At 35.4% G+C, this 24,816-nt stretch overlaps 2 protein-coding genes across 2 annotated transcripts; both read left to right on the forward strand.

The window, feature by feature from the left end:
• The first annotated feature begins 1,458 nt into the window (after positions 1 to 1,458).
• LOC145597621 (G patch domain-containing protein TGH-like) lies at positions 1,459 to 16,833 on the forward strand. Its single transcript, XM_081653831.1, has 16 exons — positions 1,459 to 1,986; positions 3,264 to 3,354; positions 3,439 to 3,533; positions 4,517 to 4,620; positions 4,992 to 5,053; positions 5,134 to 5,208; positions 9,245 to 9,396; positions 10,174 to 10,249; positions 10,350 to 10,436; positions 10,540 to 10,617; positions 11,324 to 11,471; positions 12,191 to 12,683; positions 13,001 to 13,285; positions 13,358 to 13,486; positions 13,925 to 14,107; positions 15,739 to 16,833. Exons 1-16 carry the CDS (start codon positions 1,852 to 1,854, stop codon positions 16,363 to 16,365), a joined length of 2,820 nt encoding a protein of 939 aa, XP_081509957.1. The 5' UTR covers positions 1,459 to 1,851; the 3' UTR covers positions 16,366 to 16,833.
• Positions 16,834 to 17,343: 510 nt separating this feature from the next.
• LOC145597697 (putative phospholipid-transporting ATPase 9) lies at positions 17,344 to 24,807 on the forward strand. Its single transcript, XM_081653929.1, has 12 exons — positions 17,344 to 17,731; positions 18,056 to 18,530; positions 19,086 to 20,455; positions 20,901 to 21,011; positions 21,548 to 21,824; positions 21,955 to 22,043; positions 22,124 to 22,232; positions 22,420 to 22,629; positions 22,837 to 22,959; positions 23,072 to 23,170; positions 23,339 to 23,530; positions 23,619 to 24,807. Exons 2-12 carry the CDS (start codon positions 18,132 to 18,134, stop codon positions 24,129 to 24,131), a joined length of 3,492 nt encoding a protein of 1,163 aa, XP_081510055.1. The 5' UTR covers positions 17,344 to 17,731; positions 18,056 to 18,131; the 3' UTR covers positions 24,132 to 24,807.
• Positions 24,808 to 24,816: the final 9 nt, after the last annotated feature.

Here is a 24,816-nt window from a genome sequence, read left to right on the forward strand (position 1 = left end):
AAGTATCTGAAATAAGTGAAAGAGAACATGTCCTAACATTTTAATGAGAAGACTCTTGTTAAGTTTTTACTACCTCGGTTTCATATTATTTGGGTTCCATTTGGGATTGTCGTTAAGTAAGGCAAAAAAATAATTTTAAAAAAAAAATACAAACAATGGGGTAGGAAGAAAAGCTAGAAAACATAGGGAAGGGTCTAGCTCCGCGCCCATTGCACCACACTGCACTGCACTACGCCCACGATGATTCAGATTCAGATACAAGTAGCGGCTTATGCAATGGGACAAGGTTAATATGTTGTCAATTAATGAATCATGTTATAGAGGCTGAAATCATGACTGGACATTGCAAAGGTACACGGGTATTCATTCCACGCAATCCTTTAAAAATAGCTGAAGATGCAAAGTTACCATTTGAAATGATTAGAAAACAATTTCCAGTGAAATTGTGCTTTGCCTTGACCATTAACAAATCTCAAGGTCAAACTATCCCTCATGTTGGTATTTATCTTCCCAAACATGTTTTTAGTCATGGCCAGTTGTATGTTACACTATTAAGAGGTACTTCCCAACAAACGACCTTGGTTACCAATGGCAGCATTCAAGGAAAAGATGGCCTAGTGTGTTTACTACTCCCTCCGTCCCCAAATGATAGTCCCTTATGGGCAAAAATCACGGGAATTAAGAAACTTAAATAAAAGTAGTAAAATTACATTGGAAAGATAAATTTACATTGGATATGTAAAATAGTAGAGAGAGAAAGTAATAAAAGTACATTGGAAAACAAAATTTATATAGGAAAGATAAATTTGCACAAATATTGTTGTAATTAGAGAGAATTTTGATAAAAAATTGATATTAATGGTACTTGAAAAAAGCAAATGGGACTATCATTTTGGAACTAAAAATAAGTCATAAGGGACTATAATTTGGGGACGGAGGGAGTAAAAACATTGTTTATAAAGAACTTCTTCTACCTCATTTTACTTAGCACTTTAGAAACACGGTAATTAATATTATGCTTCACACTATTTTCATTCCAAGGGCCTGTTCTCATTAACTAAACTGAACTGAACTGAATTGAACTGAAATGAATATTTTATAAGAGAAGGAAGTTAGGAGTTGAACTGAACTGAATTGAACTGAACTGAACTGAATTTCAACGTAAGAGAACAGGGCCCAAGTATTATCTTTTGCAATTGTTATATACATCTTATAACTAGATTCTAATATTTTTTTAACATGGTGCACGAAAGACAAATTGTGACAAGCATATTGTATGGACAAAATTATTGCGCCCGATGTTTCTAATGACTAATGTTTCATGTAGTAACTAGTGAGTAGCCCGGACGTTGCTCCGGGATACTACTTTTATAGTTGTGCAGTTTCAATACTTTTATAGTATTATATTATTTAGTGTGCAATATTAAAACATAATTAGCTATTAGCCTAGATGGTTACATAATAATCTCTCCTCCAAGAGGTCTAGTGTTCGAACCTTTTTTTTTTTCAATATAGTTGAGACAACATGGAGTATTTTTGGTTTCCAATCATGTATGTATTGCTACTACTAATTGTAATAATTTCAACCTTTTTTTTTTTTTTAATACTATAATAGTATAATATTACATAATTTCAATCATATATGACTAACCTTTGTTGCGAGTAATAAGAATCGGAGGTAGTACATATTTCTAACGTGGTAAGAAGAAGAAACTAGAAAACACAGGGAAGGGTCTAGCTCCGCGCCCACTGCACCACATTGCACCGCACTACACTACTCTGCGGCGTCTGCGCTTCTAAATTTCTAATTCAGCCAATAAAAGAGCAAAAGTTAGAGAGAGAAAATCAGCCATGGATTCCGACGAAGAAGACTTCGTGTTCTTCGGAACTCCCATTGAAAGAGAAGAAGACCTCACTACTCGCAAGAAGAAGGCCCTTGCTGAAGCTTCTTCTCAACTTCGCACCCTTCCTTCTTGGAAACAAGAGGTTTTCCTTTTTTTTTTTTTCAATTTTTGTTCGATATTTTTATCTTCTTTTGCATTTCATCATCTGATTATTCGTCGAATTAATTTGTTTTGTTCAATTTTAATTTTTTAATTTCAATTTCATGTTGTATCAATTTGGTTGATTGAAAAGTCTGGAAAATTCTTCTTGCCTTTGCAATTTGAAATTGCATTGTTTATAGAGTTATTGTTATTAAAATTGTGGCAAATTAGTCTATAAACATTTAATTCTTTGGTTATTGGTTTAGTATTGTTCATTGCATCGAAGGTAGCTTTTGTGAAATTCAGTATATAAGCGGAATGTAATTTGATGCACTAAAGTTTGATGTTGTCTACGACATTTGCAAAATCCGCTGCGATTTGTGAAAATCGGATAGTGAGGTATAAGGTATCCGGTTGCTAGTTATTTAGTCGTTACCACAGCAAATTGCATACGAAGTATTAGTTGTTAACGTTTCAAGTATTAAAAATCTAAAGATGAAACAGCATTCGATATCTCACTAGTCAGAATACAATGGCCTGCACAGATTAATGGAGATTAGGAGTAGCATTAGTGTGTTGATAGTACTCTCTTTAGGATTTCCCATGTTATATAGATGAATCACTTGTGTCTCGCAGCTTAGGGATGAAATTAGCATATTGTAAGCGTATTGCTGTGCTCTTAGGCACACAATCAGTTTGCGTAACGATGATTGCTTCTTTCTTATGTGTTTGATTTGTTGTGTGTTGGGTTTGATAGTCTGTAACTGATGTGAAGTTGTAAACTTTTCTACAATCATCAACAACATTGATAGTTATCTGAGCTTAAGAGTTCTGTTTAGGTCTAATTCAGCTTGATCAGATTTGATATGTGTGTAGAATTTTTAATTTTGTTATTGTTGTTTGGCCTGATATGGGTCTTTACTAGTCCTGTATGCTCCGTTTGATGTGATGTGATTTAGATATAATTAAGTAACGACTAACGAGTATTGAACAAGGTAATCAGACTAACAGAACAATAGAAAATAGCCTTAATCCATTACCTTTTCCTTTATTGAAAGTGAACCTATAAAAACCTTCTTATTTGAGCTTTTCATTTACCTTTTTTCTTTCTCGTCCATAGTTTTCCATGTATGTATAAATTACATAGCATAGGCATGTAAATGATATATGAATAAAATAGAATAGGCATGTATAAATTGTGAAGGTTAGAAAGGGCAGTCAACAACCGCTAGTGCTTTTTTCTACTTTGTTGCTTAGAAGTGATTATGTTGCTCTTAGGTCAGAGATGAAGAAGGGAGGAGAAGATTTCATGGAGCATTTACTGGAGGGTATTCTGCTGGATTTTACAATACAGTGGGTTCAAAAGAGGGTATGTGCTGAGGACCTTAATCAATTTTTGTTTTTTATTTTTTTGTAGATTGATTTAATCTTTTTTGTGTGAGTTGCTGTGCAGGTTGGGCTCCGCAGTCATTCACATCTTCCCGGAAGAACAGAGCTGAAGCTAAAAAGCAGAGTATTTTGGACTTCCTGGATGATGATGAAAAAGATGTATGTGATATGCTTATATTATTCCTTATCTAGAACGTTTCTTCTACTTATTAGCTGTTACTTGCTGGATATTCTTTTTCTTTGTTCGGTGGTTGAGTATGTGTCTAATGATTACTATTGCATGTCTACTTCATGCATTGTAGCATTTGTTTATTGATGTTATTAACATAGAAATGCTGGACGGGCAATGGATTATGTGAACCAAAATACATTAGCGTTGGAGTAGATGCATAGCTTATCAATGAAGTATATATATACTGAAAAATAAACATCATGCTATAGCATAAGTTGTTCAAGATATGCATTTTGCACAGATCAATGCTCTTGAAAGTCAGATATGTTCATAATAACATACCCTTTATAATGTTAGTTCCTATTAAATTTCTTTGATAATTTTAGCTGAGCAGGCAATGCAATTTCACATAGATACTCTTTGTTTTGCCTTGCTTCACTTTTGATCCAAAACTACAGCAGTATCATTGCTATTATATGTCATTGTTATTGTTAATTCATGATCTGTTTTAATCAGAGTTTGATTCTCTTGCTTAAAAGCATGTTAAAACTTTGTAGTAACAAGTATGCAAATGCATGCGGCCTAAACAATATGGTGAAAAACATAGAATGATACTGAGGAGGTAAATTGATGCAAGTAGAATAGAAGAAAGAGAGAGGAAAGGCAGAACACTACAGGAGTATAGGTAGACAATTTTGCTGGGAAAGTTGGGTATTGTTAGAGAGGTTTTGAGAGGAAAGCAAGTAAGAAGAGGATGTAAGAATAAATGATTGGAAAAAGGTCTGTGGGTAAGAAACTGGAGTATATCTTGCTTTGGTTTAATACTCTTTAAGTTGTAGATTTTGGTTCAGGTGTCTTTGAATGCAATGTTCTTCAATTTGTCTGGGTTCAATTCATGCAATCTTTGAACATTTTCAAATAAAGCTCTAATTATGACTTTTAGAGTGATATACGTCTTTCAACTTACTAGGAAATGGGAGGCCAAGTTTTGGGAACATCATCACAGTTTGATACATTTGGATTTACTGCTGCAGAGCTTTCTCGCAAACAAGCTGAGAAGGAGCAGAAGCAGAGGTGAGTTTTCCTTGGTTCCCTTGTTAATTGCTCCATAATTATGGGTGTTCTTGAAGTTGCCTTTTTTTATTTTTAATCAAGTGTTTGAGATCCAAATTATGGTGTTGTGAAAGTTAGGAACTTATTTGCTTAGTTTATTTGATTGCTAATTTAATTGAGAAATGTTGATGATTCTTCTTTTTTCTAATGCCTCAGTTAATTGGGAAATGGTAGCTGGTATTTTTTTTTTTCCTTTTTTTATCCTTTTTTTTTTTTTTTTTTTTTTTTTTTTTTTTTGGGGTGTAAATTTAAGGGCAATATGATCTTGTATAAAGATAATTTGTTGGAAAGGCTATGAATAATACTAGTAACAAATTGTTTTTGTGTTGCAGGCCATCAATTATTCCGGGTCCTGTTCCTGATGAATTAGTTATTCCTGCTACAGAATCCATTGGTTTGTTTTCTGATGCTGGTAATTTAGTTTCAAAGAAAATCTTGTACAGTCACTTAAAGCTTTTCTGTGTCATTTCTTAGGTGTAAAGTTGCTGTTAAAGATGGGATGGCGCCATGGTCGATCAATAAAGGATTCTTCCATTAATTCTCTCTATGGTATGTTTTTTAAGTTTGGATAGCTTGTTGAAGTATCTTTCATTGTCATTTTAGTTTACAAGTTTGTCTATGTTGTTGTAGACCCCATTGAAAAAGAATTAATTTATCTCACCTTGCATTTGTTACTGTATAGAAAATTAGAAACCAATTCTAAAAATTTAGGAAATTGCGAACTAGATATTGTATATGAGCATTGGTCTTTCTTCCTAAATCATGCTCACCACTGACTCACTGAGCTTGAAGGATTGTATGAAAAGTTCAATTTTAACTAGACAAATTTTACAGGCTTGTTTCCTCGAAGGAAAAAAAAAAAAAAAAAAAAATGACTTGTCTGTTAAATCGAGTTTGAGGTTGGTCATAATCAACCTAAGTTTCAGATTTGGGTTAATTAAATGGGTTTAAGAGCTTATATTGTTATTTTTTTTTATTGTATTTGGTAAAAAAGTTGAGTTTCCAAGTGTTACTTTTTCTAAAATAAATATTCCATCAGGAAAAGACACTTATATCCTTTGGACCATTATAAGTGATGGAAAATTAGCTGTATTCTACATGGCCCATGCACAGCTAGGTGACTTAGGTTGTAAGGGCTCTTGTAAATTAGAAATTGGCCCATCAGGTTAGTTCATAGTTTGAGCCAATCTTGGTAAATCAGATTAAAGACAAAATTGCTATATCTCATATTATAAAAGTTTGTTTTAACTTTGCTTTCATTGCGTACGTTAAAAAAGATACTTGATCAATATTATGGGGGTGTCTAGCAAATCATATATCAAAGGTTGGCATATGAGGGTAAAAATGTGGAGCGGTATCCCTGATTGTGTTTGAGGAAGATATATAGGGAATTGATTTGGTTCAAAGTATTAGCCTTAGATCTATCACAACTCATCTTCCCATTATAAACGAATTCATGTATTCTGGGGCCCTCCCTCATCTAGGTTTGACAAATATGTGGGCTTCTCAACACGATCTTAGAAGAAGGGTCAAAGAATGGGGGGATAAGTGGTAAATATGAACTTGGGACTTAGGTTGGGTAAAAATCTTTGGAAGTTTATTAAATAAAAATAAAGTCATTAAGAACTTAACTTAAATTATGTAAAAAAAAAAAATGATGGTGAGAGTTCATTCAATATTGATGATGTTAGAGAAATTAAGAAGAGACTTTTTAAAGATTGAGCTACGAGAGGAGAAATATTTCTTCGCCTTGAACCCCTTAATCCCATTAGTGGGGTTGGCTACATGAACTAATATGAGGACTTCCCAGGAGGTCACCCAACCTAGTACTCCTCTCAATCATTGTGGGCTTTGTGGCTCATGTCAAGTGATGTGACAAAGTTTTACACTGGCTGTCACTGGCCTACCGTGACCCTCATCCTTTATCCAGGCTTGGGACTGGCAGCGGAAAACCCAGAGGTGGAGTTAATATTATAGAGTAGAATAATAAAATTTACTGCCTAAAGGAGGAGATATCATTCATAATGTGTTTTCTAAGGTTGTGGCTTGTAGGCTTTGTTTTAGCCATGAGAAAATGCTTTAAGGGAGAATTAGGTCTTGAAAGACAATAAGGTTATTTCTCTTCATGAAAATTTCAATAGGGACTTATCGAGGATAATATTATTTCATGATGATGTTTTGTAATGGAGTTTTATTTATTATATGGTCAATAATTTGTTGCAATGCTCTGTTGAAGAACCATGAAACTAGGGTGGAAAATATTTGTTTGGAAGAATTTACTGGTGCGCTACAAGGCGTGTTAGGATACAATAAGAAGTGATCTCTAAGGATTTTCAATAAGTCTGTTGGAAGCATCGGCAAGTGAGAGCTTCAAATTTTATTTACTTCTTAAAAAAGACTGATCTTAAAATGTGAGAGGATAAACATAGTTTGTATAAGATTTGAATTGAGGGCTAGCTTTTTTTTTTTTTCTTTTCTTTTCTTTCTTTTTTTTTTTTTTTTTTGAATAGAAAATTGAGGGCTAGCTAGTTCATTGTGCTTTCTAGTGCACTTTGTTTGATGCTAAATGTTTTTGTAGGTTGCTATTGAATTGATAACAAATATTAGTATTAGAGACGAGAAAGGTAATATTCTTAAAATTGGATTTTGTGGAAACATACGGTAGCGTTAGTCAAGGGTTCAATGCTTGATTTTACAGGAAGACCAGTAGTGCAGATGAATTATGGCCCGCCTAGGGTTTTTGGGGTAGAACCTGAGTATGACCTCTAATTCTACGTATGACAAAATACAGAAAATAGGTACTTCCTTGACCATAATCTAGATTTAAAAGCTGCTTAGAGTCACAAGGAAAAATTAAGGCCTTCGGGACGCATGTTAGATTCGGACCTTTTCATGGATCCATCGCTGTAAAATTTCGCAATCAAGGACTCAGGAGCATGTTTAAAGGTATTAGTGTTGATTTATGGGAATAAACAACTAGACAAATCTCTGTTGAATTTCGTTAAGTGGGCTTGACCTTAGATTGCACCACCATGCCCCTAATGCGAGTTGTCACCCTTGCATGGCTGACAACTTAGTTACTTCCGTTCATATGTCCTTGGCCTTCTTGCTTGGCTGGTTGAGTGATTTAGAGTCTTCTTATTATAATCTCGAAATTACATTAAGGATTTATCCTAAAAATGTTCTCCTTTTTGGGATCTGGTGATTGAGAATGTCTCTTAGGGATAGTAAAATAGGATTGATGGAAGCTGGCTTTTTACTCCTATGGGATAGGATGGCTTTTTAAATGATATATTTTAATATTGCTGCTTATCATCTTTTCTTTTCTTCTAAATCTATTTACAATAACTGCAACATTTTCCAACTTCATTTTGACGTTGAGGCCTTGAGGGTTTCATTAATGGTTATACACTTATACCTTATGCATGAGCTGTCGGAAGCCAGTTGGAAAGAATAAGCTGTCTTGATATTTTGCAGAGCAGTGGCCAACAAGAGCTTTGACCTATGTTGTTTTTTTTTTTTTTTTTTTTTGGAACCAACTTTGACCTATGTTTGTACAGTGTGTTTTAAGAATGGAAACTGATGTGGGGGAAATAAATGAATTTCAAGCAAAGATAAATATGTGATTCACTTATTAAAAAGTTTAATGAAATCAAGGTTCCCAGTCTTCAATTTCATGCGAAGTTTGATATATTAAATGTAATCACAAAATATGCTCACAAAGATAAATGTTATTAATTAATAATAAGCAAAACTTGTTCTTGAAGAACATCTCTCCTCCTTCGTAGGTGGCTACCAATACCCTTACCAACTTTTAATGAGAGCCCTAAGCTTACATTTGAATGGTCAAGATCAACTGGTTAAATACAGATAAGGTTGTAAAATATTCATAGAAGTCTCACCGCAGGCGTTTGTGGAAATTGAAAGCTGAAAGAAGTCGTTCCCTAGAGTGCTCGGGCATGGGGCAGGTCCCCCGAAGAATCAGGGCAGGATTGCCTCGGTGTGGCAACCGAATTGGCCAGAAAGGAAACTCTAGACTACTTGACTTGAAACACTTATAAACTCTTTTCTCACTCATATTAGGTTTGGTTTATAACCTATTGATGGAAAGCCTTAGAACTCAATTCATATCTTCAAGTGGAATTACACCCATAACGAATAACAACCGAGCACTTTGCTAAAATGAATTATACTTTTGTACATAATTTCACCTTTGCTTCTATTTTTTAATGACTGACCATGACACAAAAAGTCTCTTTTACCTAAGCCATGTCGTAAAGTTGGATAATCATTCAAACAGTCGTTTTGGGTGAATAAAATACACCCTTGCTAAACTTAGTCAAACATCCATATTTGAATCATGGGCATCATGGATGTTTCCACATCATAAAGACTCAACTGAAGAGTGGCTATGTGAAGGGCTATTTTTGTGTCAGTAACTGAAATAATTAAGTAGTTTTGTTGTTAAGCTTGTCATTCTCTTTTAGGTATTTTCTTTTTTTTCTTAATTGATTTTTATCTGAGCGGAGGGAGGAGGTTGTTTTCTTATATTGATATTTATCTATATGTATTGTCTTGTTGAAAGAGGCTCGCCGAGAAGCTAGAAAATCATTTATGGCCCTTTCTTCTGCCGGCAAATCTTCTGATATGGCTGGCTCTGAGCCCCATAAGAATGGTTCTGATGACCTTATGGAGGAGCTAGCTACTGATGATGATCAGTCCACCCGGAGCACACCAGTAAGTTTATAATTTGCAGTACTATTTGAATTGTCACCTTAAAGGAATTGGGCAATTTTATCACTATTTTGTGATTCACTGTTAGGTTACTTAGTCCTATTGTTATATTTCTCTCTTTGTGAATCAATGAAATAATTTTCTTAGCATGTATATAAGAATGTAAGATATATGTCCATTATATATAGTGATTAGAGAATACTTCTATGTATTTATTGCTGACTTGCTGTTTTAAAGATAAGATGTCAACATTCAAACTTGATCATAATTGTTCTTTTTAAAACAATTTAATCTGAACTAGTGAAAATAAACTGCTAACAGTCTTAAAACAAACTCTGTGCTTCTTAAATGGTGAAAGCCATTAGCCTATATTTGACTTTTAAAAAAAGAACCAAAGATGCTGACTTGTCTTCTGTTTCATTTCTGCACAAATTGAAGAATACCTGCACCTAAAACAATGTATTATCTAATCTGGTGGTGTTAAGATTTACTCAAGGAAAATAAAACAGAATACAACTGTTTCTTTCAAGAGGTATACTGTCATTAAAAAAAGGTTATAGCTAGGTTCTTTCTGCTAATGTTTCAAGGCATCTTTATATCTGAATTTTGTGCTTACTGTATCGTGGAAACTTCACTGTTTGTAGCAATGTAATGATTGATGCTTCATATTTATGGGTGAATGCAAAAAATGATGAGTATCAATATTTGTTGGAGTTGACTATTAACTGGCTTCATGATTTGATAAATGTGCCTCTATCTAACATGTTTTGCTTGTTTTAGGTATATGTACGTCAGCCAAAGCAGGATTTGTATGGTCTAGGTTATGATCCATACAAGCATGCTCCAGAATTTCGAGGTATGTGATGTGATATTTCTTGTCTATGTTCTTATCCTAGTCAAGGTATTTACTGTCATGCTTGATGTGGGAAATCTGAAGTGTTAAGATATATTTTCAGAAATGAAAAGATCACGCTTATCAGGGAATAATGAGATTGGATATAGAAAAACTTCATCATCAAGACAAGAACCTCTTATTGCCAAATGTAATATGTCCCTTCGCCTATAGACTACTTGTCTACTTTCCATGCTTTAATTTTGTTAGGCATTAAGAAAATGAAGTTACTAACTGGTACTTCTTACTTACAGCAGGAAAGCTTGCTTCTGGTTTTGGCATTGGTGCCCTGGAGGAATACGATGTCGAGGATGAGGATATCTACTCATCTGGTTAGTCTTACGTTAAAGATAGACATTATATGGGATTGGTGCTTAGATTTATGAGTTTTTCCCAACTTTTAAAAGATCTGGTTTTGTGGGACAGTTTTGACTTTGTAGATTACTTCTGTGATAGAAAATTGTAAATTTACATAGTTTAGAGTGGTGGAAACCATCATCTAAAGGTTGGATCATTTGCTCCTAGTGTTTAATATCTTTGACTTTCTGGGGTATATGGTCCTCCTTGAAACTTGGAATTCCTTTTCTAACTTTCTTTTTGTGTAAAAAGTATCCCGATTATTTGTCTTTATTTACTTTGGTTCCTTAACTTGTGATGTTTTCTATCTATACACATATTGCTATTATATACTCCTTTCTTGCTCTAAACACTCTTTAAAAGTCAAATATACTCCATTAGTGTCCTTACTCATTGTCTGTTGGTAGATTTATTGAACTATTATTACTTATAGGCTTGTAGATGCTATTGAATGGGATCTTGTATTGATTTTTTCTCCTTTACTTTATTTTATTTATTTATTTATTTTGGTGGTGTTCCAATTGAGACACTGTGGGATCCTGTCAGCCGTTACCTCATTGAAGTGGTTGTTCAGCATTTGTAGTTGTGTTTCTATTACTGGTCTCATCTTTGCTTGAGATTTTCTGGACCATATAGTTTCCTTGTTGACATTGTTCTCCATGCTTGATTTCTGCTGTATAGGACATGATAACGTTGAGACTTATCTCCCAAATGATGATGATGAGCTCTTGAGACTGGAAATAGATGATGGTCAAAAAGCAGCTGAAGTGAACCAAGGTTCTGGTCTTAGATTCAGAGTTGCTTCTAATTCTGATTATCAGCTGGAAAGGTACTTTTCATACGTAACAGTGTATGCATATCTCATGCATTGTTTTCTTCTGTGCTCTATGGCTCTTTTGTATCATCTTCTCAATGATTATTATTGTTATTGTTATTGTTATTATAAATCAATGCTTGCTTCCACATTGGAATGTTCTCCTCCAACCATGCTATTTGCTTGCAGGCTTTTTAAAGGATTTGTCGAATTATTTGCTTGGTTGAAAGTTTTTGCATATTTATTTTAATGAATTTCCTTAGTCTGTCACATCCATAATCAGCTACTTGATTTGCATGGAATGGCACTTACTAGGAAGGACTTTGTATTCCACAAGGGTGCCCTTTTTTCCTTGGGTGGTAGAGTACAAAATCACAAATATAAATAGCCTAGTTAAACTGACCCTACAAAAAGAAAGCTTAAAAAGCAGCAATGTAGGAGATATACACTAACTAGCAAAAGATTATTGTAGTCGACTTGTTCTGAAGGATTTGTTCCACAACATGATTGGCAAGACCTTTTCAATTACATCTATTACATATATACATATCGCCTTGCTATAGTTTCTTTATTTGTTTTCGTTAAGCTCATTTCCTGGCCTTGCCAGTGTTGCCAATGCAGAGTCATAATTGTTTTTTGTTTGTGATGAAGACAATTAAATTACATTCACACTTTTCATTCATGAAATACTATTCTGACCTAATTATAACAATTTACTATCAATCTGTGTCCAGATTTGATCCTCCAGTTATTCCGAAAGATTTTGTGCCACAACACAAATTTCCTGCTCCTCTTGAAACAAACAACCTGATGAGCGACCCCCCTCCACCAGAGGTAACACCTCCTGCTGACAATAACCTTAAAGTCATGATTGAGGGAGTTGCAGCTCTGGTGGCTCGCTGTGGTAAATTATTTGAGGACATTTCTAGAGAAAAGAATCAGACCAACCCACTGTTTAGTTTTCTTAATGGCGGAAGTGGCCATGATTATTATGCAAGGAAGTTATGGGAAGCACAACAGAAGTGTAACGGTCAAATTAGAATGCAGCCAGATGAAAAGTTACATTCCGTTGTTCAGAAATTGACTGCTGAGAGTCGTGGGAAAATGCTAGGGGAAAGGCCACTGGAAAGGACATTACGTGATTCAAGCTCTGTTGCTGCTGCTGACGATGATACCAATAATAATCAATCCAATCTGTCAGATACATTCATTAAGCCTGAAGTGATTGTAAGTGGTATTATATAATTTTGTTTTTCTAATTGTGCATGATAATATCGTTAATGGCTTGATACTGATATTAGCTCTAATTTATTGGATATGTATGTTGGAATTTTTGTTGATGTTGCTGGCAAAAATTTTGTTGATTGGTCATGCACAGCACACACCTGAATACCTGATCACTCATATCTTCCATAGGCAGGTGTCTTATGGTATTGTGGACATTGTCAGGATGTGCTTGCTTGATTTTTATAGCATGTAAGGGACTAGGGTTAATAAAATCTTGAATTTATTATAAAAATTTACTTATTCTATATGTCCATCAGAGGGAACTCCTTGAAACTGCAAAGCCTTACAAAGATGATCCAGCAAAGCAAGAAAGATTTGAGCAATTTCTAAAGGACAAATATCAGGGAGGACTACGTGTGACAGATACAGGTAAATCAACTTATATGTCGGAAGATGCTAGAGCTCGTGAGAGATTGGATTTTGAGGCGGCTGCCGAGGCAATACAGAAATCCAGATCTGCCAACCAAAGCAAGCTTTCTGGCCAGCAGTCAATGGACTTCACTATGGCAACTGGAATGCAGTTTACCTCTGGTGGAATTCAGGTTAGTTTCAGGATCATTTGAAGTATAGTACCAGAAACAGTGGCGTAAAATTTCTAAGTATTCTCTCCACAGCTTGGGAAGGAAGTCTCTACTGAAGAATTGGTGTCAAAGAAGATATATCCGAAGCGTGAGGAATTCCAATGGCGACCTGCCCCTTTATTATGCAAGCGTTTTGACATTGTTGATCCTTTTATGGGAAAAGTGAGTTCATTTTCTTTTTGCTTTCAATTTACATATGCAATGTATTCGTTTTTGTTATATTTAATAGCTAGTTATTCCCTGGTAAACCTTGTCTTTTTATTTCTGAATATATATACAATCACTTCAGGTTTCCTACTGTAAGATAAATATCATGACTTAGGTAAAGCATAGACCAAGAGAATATACACCACATACCATGAAATTCTGTTTAAGAGCTAGATTTATTATTTATTTATTTATTAATTTATTTATTTTTGTGTCTATATCTTTTATGCTGCTCTCTAGTTTGTCTTTATTGTCATCTATATATGTTTATGATCTAAAACATTTACGAATGGAAAACGGTTTAATACTTTTTATTCTATGATTGTAATTTCATTTCCCTGTATATATCCAAGTAGCTTTTCTAATTTGTTTTATTATTATGTACTTTGCCAGCCGCCTCCTGCTCCAAGGATGAGAGGCAAGGTGGATTCTCTCATTTTTGCCCCAGATACTGCTAAAATAAAGAAGACAGAGGATGTAGTTATCTCTAATGAGCTATCCGTGGACATGAGTAACAAAGAAGCTGAAGTTACTGTGGAAGTTGAAAATATTGAGCGACCAGTTGACCTATACAAGGTTTTTGTGCTTCTCATTTTCTCTCTTTGGTTGCTCAATTGGTAGATAAGCTTATTTGTCCGAGTTGCTGATTTTTTTCGCTGCTTTACTCATTATTATGTATAAATTTTAATTTAGCTGATCTTTCCCCAATCATGCTTGGCACTTGGCATAGTGAGTTGTACCACCATCTGTAATTCCATTTTTTTTTTTTTTTTTTTTTTTTTTTTTTTTTTTTTTTTGCTTGCATGATAAGGCATGGTATTGACATGATTGGCATACATATGGTCGTATGGAGTCAGGATTGCAAAAAATCAGTATGCTTACTCCTGGGAATGTCCTATTTTTTCTGTTCTAGTATTACATTAAATTCCTTTTTTCATTACTACTCACAATCCTAGAAATGGGTCTGCACATACATAGGAGGAGCTCAATTGGTAGTTAACTCAGCCTTTATGAATGTGTGGGTCCAAGTCTCACAAGTGAAATTTTAGGGGGTATCTTTTTTCTTTATTTCCTCTCTTATTTCTGAGCTGTCTTTGGCCCTGATTTTTGGACTCTGAGATTAACCCTACAGAGGCTTACCAAAGGGAGTTCCCACTAGTTTGCTTATTGCTGTGAAATAATAACTTCCAACGCATTCTTTGAGGTTTGTTTAACCAGACAGATTTCTGAATTTTGCTCTTATCTACATTATTTATTTGTTGTTACAATTTCATGTTTTTGGTTCAAATGAAGTGTCAAGTATCCAAATCCATATCAGACTATTGAGTATTTCACATGTGTATTTGAGATGAAATGAAGAGTTTATCATAGTGTTTCATTATAGGGAACAAGATCTTTTTCTTTCTTGTGAGAACATGCAAAGGGCTGATATTTCTCACGCTAATAACAGTAAAATAAAGAGAAAGATTGACTCTTTGATTAGCTAAATTATCTGATTTTTGGATAATTGATTTATAAAGAAGAAATAAGAAAGATGGAAGCTTGACTATTGATTGAAAATGGCAAAAGGTTTACAAAGGATAGGTCAATAGCTTTAGGCTATCACTCTCTAACAATGGCTTGAGTCCATAACTCTCTAGGTTTCCCTAATAAATTTCTGCCTACCAATTTCTTTCCCCTCCTCTATTTATACTAAGGACTACTAACCTATACTACCCCTCCTTAGGTTAGTCTATTACAGAACATTGTACTTCATTTCCTGGTATCACCTGTGACCTGTCTGTTGCTCTTATCCAAGAATCATGCCGGCATCTCTAATTGGCAATATGAGAGATTTCCCTTGTTTGTTTAGAGTTTCTAAGTTGAGACCGAGTAAGTGAGTTGTCATCTTGTAAGTTGGGATATGACAAGTAGACTGTATTCTGGAGGGACTTTAGGTCATGGGAATATGGTGTCCACCCTTATGATGCACCTAACACTGGTTTCCATGTGAGGTTCTATTTTGTAACCTTCATATGCAGAGGAGCTCAAGCAAAGGTTGAAGCCGTTGAACTGCTTCAGAGCAGTGGAAATTTTTTCCTTTCCTTTTTTTTTTTTTTTATGGGCAGAAAAGCTGAAACTTTTTTGTGACCTTTTACATCTAGATTTCTTACTATCTCTAGTGCATAGTCTTTAGTTTTTCACCTTTTAAGCTGTTTTATGCACAGGCTATATTCTCTGATGACTCTGACAACGAAGAGGACGTTTCTGCTTTAAATGAAATGGAAGATCCACAGAAGAAGACAGAAGCTGCTAGTGCTGCATTTAGTCGCATAGTAGCGGGTGACTTTTTGGAGTCTTTGGGCAAAGAGCTTGGCCTAGAGGTTCCGCCAGATCTACCATCTGCGACTTCTAAAGCTGGGATTTCCCTGCCTCATAAAGATGTCACTGATATCCAGACAAAGGATTTGCCATCACCTCCAGCTCTGGGTACAGTCTCTGAAGCTCGGGACAACAAAACCTTGAATCGTGTGGTTGATGACAAGGATAAAGCACAAAAAGAATCACCTATAAGGGGAAAAGACGTCATTACTCCAAGTTCGCATAGTGTCAGCAATAAAAAACTGGAGAGGGCAGATCGAGGGAGCAGAAAAAAGAAATATGAGTCCAGTAGTTCGTCTTCAGAAGATGAAAGGAGTAGAAAACGCTCTAGGAAGCATCATCGTAGACACAGTAGTTCAGATGATGATTCTTCTGATGAATCCAGAAGTCGGCATAGTTCTAGGTCGAGAGATGACAAAAGGCGGTCTTCTCGGAAGAAGCATCGAAGGAGAAAGCATTCGAAGCATAGGTGACAGTGGGAACCGGGAAGGTTACTTGGTACATAGTGAAAGCAGGAGAAATCTGAAAACCATGCCATAGATTATTGAGGCCAGCTATTCAGGCAAGAAAAGTGTTCAAGAGTTTGACTGATGATCTTAGTTTTTCATGGCTAACATTGTAGCATGAAGAAATGAATGTATTTCATGTACCTTTCAAGATTCAGTGATTCCTAGGGACAGAAATAGAATTTGTATATTCTTATGTAACTTTAATATTGATCATGTCCTGTCTAATGCCTCAACCTCATACTTTGAAAGTTGAGGCTTTGGGGGCCTTAGAGGGTGTATTTGGGATGCTTGGGTGTTGATACAGGCCGGGGCTATTTTTGGGATGTGATACACCGTAGTGATAGATTTTGGGTTTCTCCCATCGCCCTTGCTCACTCCTACGGTCCTACCCCAAACACGCACACATAAACCTTTCTAATAAGAAAAAGAAATGCACAGTATGTAAATTTTAGGTTCCTATATCTTAGTAATTGTTGACGTTTTTTTTTTTTTTTTTTTTTTTTTTTTTTTTTTTTTTTTGTAGTAATTGTTGACGTTAATATGGCTTGTAAGCTCTAATTAGATCAAAACTAAAAACGAGTGAGCTTGACTTGATCAAGCACTACTTGATTTAGCTAAACTCAACTCGGGCTCGATAAAATATTTTCCCCATATGACCATCATAAGCTCCCAGGCTCCCATTGTTATTGATATACAGTACGTCAGTACTTTCGAGTTACTCGTACATCCTAGCAATCTAGCCTTTTCACATGTGATTAAAGTTGAATGGCATTACTTAGCGTATCTATGGAAAATTGGAGACATATCACATCACTTGCATCTGGCAGGCCTTCATCCACACAACGACACAATAGCAAGGAAAGTTTCTCCTCATCATTTATTTACTCTTTCAATCACATTTTATCATTATATTTTCGACTATTAATTAATTAATTAATTAATTATTTTTTTGCTATAAAGACAATAATTTAGATGGGATTTAATCTCGATTATCGATATAAGAAATTTAACTGATAGAGTAATATCCAAATATCACTGGTCAGGCTTTCTCCCCAATTAGTTGGGACATTTCTTGTCCTGATAGCATTCTGATTCGTTTAATCATTTTATCTTCGAAGATGAGAGAAAGCAACCCATAATTGGCAATTTGCCTTGAGTTACCTTATCTAGAGTTCTATAGTTACGGTGTATAAAATAAAATCAAGACTTCATTTTCTTAAAAAAGAAAAAAAATAAAAATAAATAAACAATCAGTGTTTCTGTTCTTCAGTTGACATGTGAAACTCGTGCAAATCTTTCAGTTTCTCAACTACATAAGTCAAAATAAGAGGTAATCAACTATTCAATTTGTGTTGTCTGTATTTTACTTTTGTATATTAGATTTTGTTCATGTATATTTTATACGTGTTCTTTCATTTTTCATTGATTGTATTAGTCAAATCATGTAATCTTTTCATAATCTTCTAATATGCAGCTAACTTTTCGAAAGGCGCTCTTTTGTTGTTGAATAAATTGGATATACTGTCTGATATTAAAATCAGTTTACCTTTGTTAATCTGATATGATCAAATGTTTACTTTTTACTTAATTTTAGGATATTTGGAGAACTGATGTTAGAAGGTGAAGTTACTGATGTCAGTTTTTCCTGTTTTAGCCGAGGCTCCTCGAATAATCGAATATTGTAGGATCTTTAAGGCAGGGAATAGGATTAGCATTACTGCTGGTTTGAAATGGGTCGAATTAAGAAAAAACAGCAGCATTTTGGTAAAATTGCTCCCTTATCATTGGAGAAATTGTTGTCTAAGAGTCCAAGTGATCGGTCTGTGATTGGAAAGCCTGGATTTTCGAGGGTAGTTTATTGCAATGATCCTGAATGTCCTGAAGCTGAACAGCTTAAGTATTGTGACAATTATGTTACAACTACAAAGTATACTCTTGCTTCTTTTCTCCCCAAGTCATTGTTTGAGCAGTTTAGGCGGATTGCCAATCTGTATTTCCTCATGTGTGCATTCTTGTCGTTCACTCCGATTGCTCCTAATCCACCAGTCAGTAGTGTTCTCCCTCTTGTGGTAGTGGTGACTGTAACAATGGTCAAGGAATTAATTGAAGATTTCAAGCGCAGGAAGCAGGTAATGGAAGTTTAGCATTGACCCCGAACAATTTGCAATTGAACAAGTTTATTGTTTTCCTTATTTTTATAGTTAGGCCGGGAAGAAGGGGGAGGGGGTAATGATAGGGATTTAATGGCTCTAATTTCATATGTTGCAGTGTTACTTTTTTTCCTAGTTTGTCTGAGTTCTAGTTCATATGCTTATTCTGACTGCAATTGTTGTGTGTAGAATGGCACATGTGTATCTTGCTATGATGTGTGTGATGTTTTGGGGGCGGGATTGTACTAAGTATGCAGTCTTAATCCTGCTCTTCTGAAATTATATGATCAAAATAAGAATTTGAAGTTATTTCTTGTTGAAGAGTTAAATGTTGATCAATATCCTTGAAAGATTTATTTCACTACTTACAAGAGTAAATTAATTCCTGCATTTGATGTTGGATGGTTTGTAGGCTTGTAGCTCTAACAGCACTTCATCTGATAAACTAGTGTTTCTCTGTATTACATTGAATTCTCCTTAATGATATGTGGATGTATTGGTATGGAAAATAATATTGAAAGATGATAATGTCAGGATATTGAGGTGAATAACAGAAAGACTAAGGTTCATCGTGGTAATGGCAAATTTGAGGACTCAAAATGGATGAACTTAAGAGTTGGAGATGTAGTGAAGGTGGAAAAGGATGAATTTTTCCCTTCTGATCTTATCCTACTTTCCTCAAGTTATGACGAGGCTATATGCTATGTGGAAACTACTAACCTTGATGGGGAAACTAATTTGAAACTAAAGCAAGCACTGGAAGTAACTGCAGGCCTAAATGAGGACTCGATGTTTCAGAACTTCAGAGCTATTATTAGATGTGAAGACCCAAATGCTAACTTATATTCTTTCATTGGGAATTTTGATTTTAGAGGGCAACAGCACCCCCTTTCATCTCCGCAACTGCTTCTAAGGGAATCCCAACTGAGGAATACTGAGTACATTTATGGTGTTTCAATCTTTACTGGTCATGATACTAAAGTCATCCAAAATTCAGTTGACCCCCCTTCAAAGAGAAGCAAGATTGAGAGGAGAACAGATGTAATAGTTTTCTTCTTGTTTTTCTTGCTATTTTTGCTCGCTACATTCGGATCTATTGTTTTAGGGATTGTCACAAATGAAGATATCCTTGAAGATGGTACCACAATGACAAGATGGTATTTAAGGCCTGATGATACCACAATATACAATGATCCAAGAAATGCTTCACTTGCTGCTTTACTGCATTTTTTGAGAGCTGTGATGCTGTATGGTTACCTCATTCCCATCTCATTGTATGTATCAATAGAGCTGGTTAAAGTTCTGCAGACTGAATTTATTAATAAGGATATACACATGTATTATAAGGAAGGTGACAAGCCGGCGCAAGCCCGTACCTCAAATTTGAATGAGGAACTTGGCCAAGTTGATGTGATATTGTCTGATAAAACAGGAACTTTAACATGCAATTTGATGGAGTTTGTTAAGTGTTCTATTGCTGGAACTGCATATGGTCAGGTGATCACAACGGTGGAACGAGTTATAGCTAAGAGAAAGAGAATACCTTTCACTGGCAAGGTGATAGGAGGAGGGAAAGACAATGAGGATACTGAGGATGATGATGTTGTAGATCAGTCAACTGTTAAAGGCTACAATTTTGTGGATGATAGAATCACAAATGGGAATTGGGTAAATGAAGAAAGGTCTGATGTTATACAGAAGTTCTTTCGAGTTATGGCTATCTGCCATACTGTTATACCTGTAATGGATGAAGAAACAGGAAGTTTATCATATGAAGCAGAATCTCCAGATGAGGCAGCACTTGTTATTTCAGCCAGAGAACTTGGTTTTGAGTTTTATGAGAGGACTCAAGCAACCATCTCCTTGAGAGAGTTGGATCCTCTGTCTGGTGCAAAGGTTGAAAGGTAACTTTCTTGCTCAGTCAAATTAGATTTTCCTTCCTTTAGTTCCTCATTTAGTTCTTAGTTGGTTTTCAAGAGGATAGTGCTGGATAAAATTAATGGAAACAGACTTGAAATCATGGCTGATGTATCAAAATAAATAATAAAAAAAGCTAATCTTGTCCAACTAAGGGCCTGTTCTCTTCAGCTTAATTTCAGTTCAGTTCCTAATTTCCTTCTCACATAAACAACTCAGTTCAGCTCAGCTCAGTTCCGTAAATGAGAACAGGCCCTAAGTTTGAAGTCTTAGTTTGCTAATAAAGAGTTAGCCTATGAAACTTATCAGGCTTTTAATCTTATACTAGCCTTTTTTTGCTAAATTGATGTACCTGCCCAGGTACTTGACTTAAGATATTATCTACCTTGTTTGTGCTATGAGGAAATTTCTTAGCCTTGGCCTTTTTTACAGGACACTTGAACTTCTGAATATAATAGAGTTCAGTAGCACAAGAAAGAGAATGTCTGTGATTGTGAAAAACGAGGAAGGAAAACTTCTACTTCTTTGCAAAGGTGCTGACAGGTTCGTAAGGATAAACTGTTGGAGCTCTAGTATCATGGCATAATATGTTGTTTGATCAGTTTTTAGCAGTTAATTCATGGCTCACTTCTCTTTTTCCTTGTTTATTTGCCATACATGGTTCGATCCTTTAGCTTCCTGTTGGGTATAAGATTAGAGGTTGTGTAGAATTAGGAGAGTAGAGCGAACTAAAATCGGAAATAAAAGGAGATGAAGGTTTAACATCTTCCATGCATATATAGTGCACCAAATGTTTATACAATATATAATCCTGCTCTCCCCTCTCTAATCCAATTTTTCCTGATAGAAAAATAATATCATGCTCTTTAATTTCCTATGACTCATCTTCTTACTCTAGCTGAATCTCTACCACCTTCTTCTCCTATATCAATTTGCTGATATAAGAGATTGTTTGAGTCCATGCTCATCAGCTGACAGCTGAATTTAATAGTCTTAACTGTCCTGGATCAGTGTTGTGTTTAAAAGGCTAGCATATTACGCAATTAGTGATACACTTTTCCTAAACTGTCCTGGATCAGTGTAATGTTTGAAAGGCTAGCATATCACGGGAGAGAGTTTGAAAGGCAGACAAGAGAACATGTTATGGGGTATGCTGAAGCTGGTTTGAGAACTCTAATACTTGGATACAGAGAAGTCAACGAAGATGAATATGCAACGTTCAATGAGGCATACACAGTGGCCAAAAGCTCTATTAGTGCAGAACGAGACAAATTTGTTGAAGAAGTGGCCGAAGGCTTTGAGAAAAATTTGATTCTTCTTGGAGCTACAGCCGTAGAAGATAAGCTCCAAAAAGGGGTATGTGGTATTCTGAGAATGATATATCTGGACTTACTCATTAACATTTTGCATAGTCATTGTATTTATCTGCAAGAGATGTTGGTTCACAATTTTCCAATTCATCCTCTTATTTTTTCTCACTAATCAGGTTCCTGAATGCATTGAAAAACTAGCACAAGCTGGAATTAAGTTATGGGTATTAACTGGGGATAAAATTGAAACAGCCGTTAATGTTGGGTATGTCTTCTGTTAGAAAGTATTGCTTTCTATAAAATATTGTGCCCTATCTTTGCCTCTAATTTTCGTTCAACTTACAGTTATGCTTGCAGTTTGTTGAGAGAAGGAATGAGAAAGATAGTAATCAACTCTGAGTCACATAGGGCAAAAGCATCTGTTAAGGTGTCAGATAAGACTTCCATAAACAAAGTAAGTTAAGGCGTGTTCCAAGTGGTATTGTGTCATATTGTTGATTTGTTGTGCCGTGTACTTCGAATGTTTGTTTTTCTTATTCTATTTGAGGATACTGTACTAAGTGATATCACTTACAGTGATCCCTTTTTTAGTGTTGATTATCTTCTTGTACAACCCTGTTTCTAATATTCAGATTATCTAGGTTTTAAAAGAAATGGTTGTCCAAGACATAAGAGAGGGGAAGGAACTGCTTTGTTTATCGCATGGAAGCTCAGAGGCACTAGCTCTTATTATTGATGGAAGGTCTCTCAGTTATGCATTGGAGGATGATGTCCAACACATATTTCTAGAGCTTGCTCTGGGTTGTGCATCGGTCATCTGCTGTCGTTCATCACCTAAACAGAAAGCACAAGTAAGTTATGGAAATTAGTAATCATCATTTTTTGCTATCAATTTATCACCATGTAACATGTATCTTAATGCAACACTTGGTTACAGACTAAGTTACAAAGATACACTTTCTTCCAGAAAAAAGAATGACAGCATAATAGAAGGCACTGTATGTGTAATAAAAATTGAGGTCCTTTTAATCAGTGATAGGCTTATTAATATCCTGCAGGTCACAAAACTTGTCAAAACTAGAAGAGGAACAACATTGGCGATTGGTGATGGTGGAAATGATGTAGGCATGCTCCAAGAAGCAGATATTGGGATCGGTATTAGTGGCTTTGAGGGAATGCAGGTACATGTAGCTCCTTCATTCATGCCACATTATAATTATAAATCAAAGACATATAAAAACTCAACTCCTTTGCTTGCTGTAACCTCTGAGATTTGGATTGTTTGAAGAATAGGCGGTCATGGCAAGTGATATCGCAATAGCTCAGTTTCGTTTTTTGGAGCGTTTGGTGCTTGTTCATGGGCATTGGTTTTACAGAAGGATCTCATCAATGGTATTTTTTCCACCTGTTTCCTTCTTTCGTTTAAGTCCTTTTGTCACTGGTACATATTGTACCTTTGAGCATAATAAGTAAATGACTAGTCAAAGTTGGGCACTTGAAATGCTTTATAAGTTTGAAATTGTTTTCAATTGACAGTCTATCCTATTGGCTATTTTCTAGATATGTTATTTCTTCTACAAGAACATATTGTTTGGCTTCACGCTCTTCTATTACGATGCATACTCATCATTCTCTGGTGAACCTGCATACAACGACTGGTTTTTGACCTTGTACAATGTCATCTTTACATCTCTTCCTGTGATTGCTCTTGGAGTTCTTGACCAGGATATTCCTGCTGAGTCATGTCTCAAGGTAATCAGTCTAAACTTCATGTACTTGCAACTAGCCAGTGTGCTATTGATCTCCTGCTGCTCTCATAACTGATATGATTGCTTTTCAGCACCCTGAATTGCACCAAGAAGGTGTACAAAATATCCTATTTAGCTGGAAAAGAATATTCGGTTGGTTACTCAATGGGATAGTTAGTGCAACGGCAATTTTCTATCTTTGTATTTTTACATTGGGAAGTCAGGCCTTTCGTAGAGATGGTGAAGTAGCTGGATTTGAAGTTATTGGAGCCATACTATACACTTGTGTGTTATGTGTAGTGAATGCTCAAATGGCTCTTTCCATAAAATATTTCACTTTCATCCAACACTTGGTCATCTGGGGAAGCATTCTATTTTGGTACATATTTCTCTTAGCATATGGAGCCATTGATCCTTACATATCTACTACTGCCTATAAAGTCTTTGCTGAAGCATGTGCACCTGCTCCGTCTTTTTGGGTTGTTACTCTTCTTGTTTCCGTGTTTGCATCACTTCCTTACTTCATATATGCTGCTCTGAGTATGGAGTTTTTCCCGCATTATAATCAAATGCTAATGGCTAAACTAAGAGTCCAAAGTAACTAAACTTTGTAAGACAGAAGAGTAGAAGACATTGACACTAGAATAATAGGCTGTAGGCTGTACAGTACATTTTATTTGAAGTGTAGCATTCCTGAGAAGACGGCTCCAGAGGTAAATTATAGGTTTCAGTCTTACAATGCAAGAATTAGCTGCTTTGGTTATTACTTTCTGATGATCAAGATTCCATTACATTAAATTATCATAAGGGCTGAAGTTCAAGTTTCAACACATCAAAGGTCTCAGAACTCAGAAAAGTCAAGAGCTGAAGGTCAGAGTAAAGTTCAAAGTTCATGTTCACTGTAGTATATGGCTTTGGATATCAGGACATTCAGATATATAGATAATCCTTTCCTGAAAATTTGAAAGGGAGAGAAAGGAGAAGAAAAAACTCATCATGTTACGATTGGAATGCTCCAATAAATTGTTTTATTATTTCGGAGCCTTTAAGAGGAGGCATCCTTAAAACATTTTTTTGTTAATCACCATATGTATATTCATGTATAACTTTTTCATGGCCTTCTTGACTCTTACTTTGTTTAGAATGAGAATAGTAGCCTTCAGATCAGAAATGCTTTGCAGAATATTTCAACTGCAAACTTTTCCAGGTCTTCATCCTTGTAACTGTCAAAACATTCATAATTGATCTGACAGTATCCAATTATTGCAAAAACATTTAAGATTTCTGATT

This window comes from Chenopodium album, chromosome 20, assembly GCF_948465745.1.
Source record: "Chenopodium album chromosome 20, dcCheAlbu1.1, whole genome shotgun sequence".
NCBI classification, from domain to species: domain Eukaryota; kingdom Viridiplantae; phylum Streptophyta; class Magnoliopsida; order Caryophyllales; family Amaranthaceae; genus Chenopodium; species Chenopodium album.